At 59.2% G+C, this 4,881-nt stretch overlaps 1 protein-coding gene across 3 annotated transcripts; it reads right to left on the reverse strand.

Moving 5' to 3' along the window:
• Positions 1–358: 358 nt before the first annotated feature.
• On the reverse strand, positions 359–4,853 carry ZNF48 (zinc finger protein 48). Of its 3 annotated transcripts, none has more exons than XM_034670128.1 (3): positions 4,650–4,853; positions 4,019–4,112; positions 359–2,881 (listed from the first exon to the last, which is right to left on the reverse strand). In XM_034670128.1, the coding sequence occupies exons 2-3, from the start codon at positions 4,095–4,097 to the stop codon at positions 1,152–1,154; spliced, it is 1,809 nt and encodes a 602-aa protein (XP_034526019.1). In that variant the 5' UTR covers positions 4,098–4,112; positions 4,650–4,853; the 3' UTR covers positions 359–1,151. The 3 variants fall into 3 exon arrangements, with proteins under 3 accessions (XP_034526019.1, XP_034526018.1, XP_002924814.2); XM_034670127.1 differs by lacking the exon at positions 4,650–4,853 and adding an exon at positions 4,279–4,616; XM_002924768.4 differs by lacking the exon at positions 4,650–4,853 and having other exon boundaries at positions 4,019–4,271.
• Positions 4,854–4,881: the final 28 nt, after the last annotated feature.

The raw sequence follows: 4,881 nt of genomic DNA on the forward strand, positions 1-4,881 counted from the left end.
TCCCCCGCCAACCTGTCGCCTTAGCAACGGCGCTCACCGTCCTACGCCCACGCCCTCCCCGGCCCGTGGCGCCGCGTTCTTCCGTTTAGGGGTCGCGCTCGACATTGTGGCGTAGGTGGCGCAGGTGGCGCCTGTGGGCAGCCAGAACTCAGGTCTGGGCCATCAGCCGACAGACCTGGTGGCCGTTTTTCCAACCAGATGTCACAGCTGGAAAGCGGCTGACTTCCAACTTCTTTATTTGATGGGCTCGAAAAGGGCAAGGGACCTTCCCAAGTGTACACATGGCTTCACCTGTGGTGAGGCTTTGACACCTTCCCCCCCGCATCACCCTGCACACATACACAAGCAGAGTCCAAGCTTCAGACAAGAAAGTTTATTGGCGAGGAGATACACGGAGATGTGGCTGTCCTGCCTTGGAGCTTCCCTGGCCTCTCCTCACTGCAGTCCTGCCCTTCTCCCAGCCAGTTTGTCTCCACTGACGTCCACCAGGACCTGGGCTTGGCATCGAGTGTATGACTGCTCCTTCTGCTGTCTCTGGTCTAGTCTGTCAGCGTCCAGGTGTCAGGGTGGGTTGGGGTTCTCCAGGGCAGAGAGGTCTGGGCTGTCCAACAGCACCCTTCCTGGCTAAGACCATGTCCAGCAATCCACACAGCAGTACTCTTCTCATCAGAAGGTTCAAGATGCCCCTGCCTCTATACCACCCAAAACTGAAGTCTCACTGTCGGGGCTCATAAGGTCAAATAAACCCAGTTTGGTGCTGGCCAGGGTGCTGGTCTCCTAGGGGCAAGGTTGGGTGGGATCAATTCTTAACAGATTAAGAGGCAGCAGAATTTAGAGTTGTTTAAGGGCCCTCAGGCTAAGGCCAGTTTATTCATTCAGTAGGTATTGAGTGCCTACACTATTCAGAATACGAGGCAGTGTTCTAGAAGCTGGGGGTATAGACCACACTGTAAAGGTCCTGACTGAGCCCAGCCAGGAGTTTCCTGAGCTTCAAGGTCATTATCTCCAATTTCTATTTCTATCTATTCACTCCTTTCTCCCATTTCTTCCCCTCCTTCTCCCTCCCACCACCTCCCCGGCCCTTTATTCTCTGCTTAAGCAGCAGATACCCTCCCTTTGGTCTCCTGGGCTTCCATCTTCCCTGGACCCCATCATTCCAGTCCTGTTGGTGGCTCCTCCTTAAGGGGCCTTGCCCGACCATCCCCTGTCCCAAAGGGCCTCAGGACCAAGTGCCCACGCTGGTGCTTGATGCGGGCAGAACTGTCACCAAAACCTTTGCCACACTCTGCACACTTATATGGCTTCTCCCCAGTGTGTGTTCGCCTGTGTTTGACCAGATCTGAGCTCCGGGGGAATTCCTTCCCACAGAAGCCACACACATGGGGCTGGCTGGGTCCAGAGGGCTGCGCTCGGACTCGGGGTCGAGAGGCTGTGGGTGCTGGGCCAGGGGGGTTATGTGGCCTCAGAAGAGTGGACGGTGGTGGTGGCCGAGCCCGTTCACCCCGGTGGGTGCGGAGATGCTTGACTCGGGCCGAGCTGTCAGCGAAACCCTTGCCGCATTCAGGGCAGAGGTAGGGTTTTTCCCCCGTGTGCACGCGATGGTGTTTCACCAGGTCCGAGCTTCGGCGAAAGCCCTTGCCACACTCAGGGCACTTGTGGGGCTTGTCACCTGCCAGGGGTGGGGGTGGCTCCCCAGCCTGTGGGCCCCCGGGCTCTGGCTCCAAGCCAGGCAGGCCAAAAGGCCCATCACCCGAGTGTGAAGGGCTTCGAGGTGTCAGCGGGGGGCTCGTGCCAAGAGGAGGTGGGGGTGGGCTTGANGTGAGGCGGTGGCGGAGAAGGGTGGAGCTGAGGCTGAAGGTGCGGTCACATTCTGGGCAGGCGTGAGGCCTCTCCCCGCTGTGGGTGCGGAGGTGTTTGACCCGGGCAGAGCTGTCGGCGAAGCCCTTGCCACACTCAGGGCATAGGTAGGGCTTCTCTCCCGTGTGCACCCGCAGGTGCTTCACCAGGTCTGAGCCCCGGGCAAACTCCTTTCCACACACATCACAGCCAAAAGGTTTGGGCCCCAAGTGACTGCGCTGGTGGCTCAGAAGGCTGCAGCTGAGCACGAATCTTTTGCCACAATCTGTGCAGATATATGGCTTGTCCTGGGCCTTGGGGCCCTGCGTGGCTGCCGTGGCTGCTCGAGAAGGCTGCCGTCTGGGCACCACGGGCCGGGGAGGCTGCTCCCCTCGGTGTGTCCGCTGGTGCTTTATGCGAGCAGAACTGTCCCCAAAGCCCTTGCCACAGATGCCACACTTGTAGGGCTTCTCACCCGTGTGTGTCCGCTGGTGTTTCACCAGGTCAGAACTCTGCCGGAAGCTCTTGCCGCATTCGCCGCAGATAGTGGGGCGCTCGCCAGCCGGGATCCTGGACCGAGGAATCTTTGGGGGGCCTTGGGCTGGTGGGCGGGCTCTGTAGGGCTTTTCACCACTATGAGTTCGCTGGTGTTTAATACGGGCAGAGCTATCCCCAAAGCCCTTGCCGCAGACCCCACACTTGTAGGGTTTCTCCCCCGTATGGGTCCGCTGGTGTTTCACCAGATCTGACATCTGCCGAAAACTCTTGCCGCACTCACCACACACGGCGGCCCGATCGCTAGCCTGGCCCCAGCGTGGCTCTCCCAGGAGCCGGGGACCTCTGTCCCGAGCCTGAGGTTTTCCTGGGCCCTCTCTCTGGACCCATAAGTCATCCCAGGTCTGGATGCCTCCGGGTTTGAGAGAGGCATTTCCTACTTCATGACCTGGGGCCAAATGTTCCTCTTCCTTGAACCCCAAGTCATCCTCCTGTGGGGTATGTTCAAACTCATCCGGCTGAGAAATCTCCACATTCTCACTCCCTATACCTGGGGAAAGAAAAGGGAGTAGCAGACCCTGCCCTTTGGCTCAGCCCTGTCTTTGATAGCAACTTCCCCGGGAAGGCTTCCTGGACAGTCTGTGGTCACAAGGATGCTCTCCCTCTCTCTGAACTTCTGACACACTTATTATTGCTGACAATGGTAACTTCCTTATAACACGCCCTTAATATGTGTCAGTCACTGGACTAGGCATCACTGAATCCTTGCAAACAATGCTATGAGATACTACTATTACTACTCCCATTTTATACACATAAGGACTCAAAGAATTTAAGTCACTTGCTCAAGGTTATAAAGGTTGGAAAGTAGCAAAGCCACGTTTCTAACTCAGATCTGTCTGATTCCCAAGCCTGTGTTACCCACATTATACTGTCTCTATTTGGAAAACCTAGTATTTGCTATGTCTATTATATCTTCTTATATTAGCCCATTCTGTAATTTATTACTTCAGTCATCTTGCGTGTACCTGAGAGGACCCAGGCGCACACCTGTCCCTTAAAATGCGTAGGAGAGAGAAGATCAAGCACAAATAATTGTAATTGTGGGCTCAGAATAACTGCTGTCGCAAGACAGAAAAGAAATAAGGAGATAGGGCCAAGCTTTCACAGCAAAAGAGAAGAGTAAACCATGGAGAGGAATGGAAGGTAACGCTGGAGAGGGATGCTGGAACTAGATTAAGCATGTAAGGCCTAGATCGAACACTAGGCTTTTGATTACTAGGCAGAAGGGAGCTAGGGAAGGTTTTGGAGAAGAGAAACAGGATTAAATCTGGACTTGGATCAGTGTGGCTACTGAATGCATCACTGAAGAAAAAAGGGATGTGGGGAGGCTGTTGGAATTGTCAGGATGAGATAAAACGAGGCCTGAAGTAGGGCAGAGGCAGTGAGGCCGGTGATGACTGTCAAGGAGCAGGGAGAGTCCTTGAGATGACGCCTCTCACGGCCTGACGCACAGTAGGTGCTCAGAAACGTTGGCTCCTTAACCTCGGTTTTTGCTCCCCTCCCCCCTTCCCCTGGAAGCACAGTTCACGTCCGATTTTTCTGGGTCTCGGCCAGACAGAGCCCAGCACCGGAGTCCCCACCCGGCCTTTACCTGCCCCTGGCGGCGCACCGCCCCGGCCCTCACCTGTGCGGGCGCCTCTCAGCTGCTCCCTCTCCTCTGCGCCCTGGAGATCCGGGCCCCAGGGCTCCACCGCGCGCTCCATCGCCCGCACGCCGCCCTGAGCAAGGGGACAGACACAGTTCCACGGTCACACAGCCATGTGCGGCCCGCGGCGCCCTGCCGCTGCCCTCTGCCGGCCAGCGCGGGCACCGGGCAGCGGCCGGGTCCGAGGTGCGGGGCGCGGCTCCCGGTGACCCCCGCCCGGCCGCCGCTCGCCCCTGCACCTGCTGCTCCTTCCGGCCCGCAGCGCCCCCTTCTCCTCCTGGCCGCCTCCGGCTATGTCACCCCGGCGCCCTCGCGAGCTCCTCGGCTGGGCTCCGTCTCCCGAGCCGCCGGCGGCCCCGGGATGCGGGCTCCGCGCCAAATGGGGAGGGGGCTCGGACCCAGGCGTCCCGGGGGCGGCCGCCGGGGGCGGGGACGGGAAGCGGAAGCGCTGGTCCTCACCGAGCCGCTCTAGGACCTGGGAGGAGCTGCACGCCTGTGGGGGCCGCCCGCGTCCTCCGGAGCTCGGTGGCCGGCGGGAGGCCGCGGGCCGCGGACAGGACTACTCTAAGCCGAGGACAGTTGCCCGAACTCGGTGGTATTAACCGTGTACCTCCTGGGCTGGAGTCGGGTGATGAGGGCCGAAGACTCTTCTTAATTGTCGCTGTGTGGGGCCACCCGCGCCGACCTCCGGGGCTGGCCGACTGCGCCAGCCACCCCGGCCCGGAGACACAAAGAGAGATCCGAAGACTGACCCAGGGAAAGGGGTGGGGGAGAGACCCAGGCAAACAAAGGGCGGCGGAGGGCGGCGGAGACCCCAGACGGGGCGGGGGCGGGGCGCCGAG

Source organism: Ailuropoda melanoleuca, chromosome 10, assembly GCF_002007445.2.
Source record: "Ailuropoda melanoleuca isolate Jingjing chromosome 10, ASM200744v2, whole genome shotgun sequence".
NCBI lineage: Eukaryota > Metazoa > Chordata > Mammalia > Carnivora > Ursidae > Ailuropoda > Ailuropoda melanoleuca.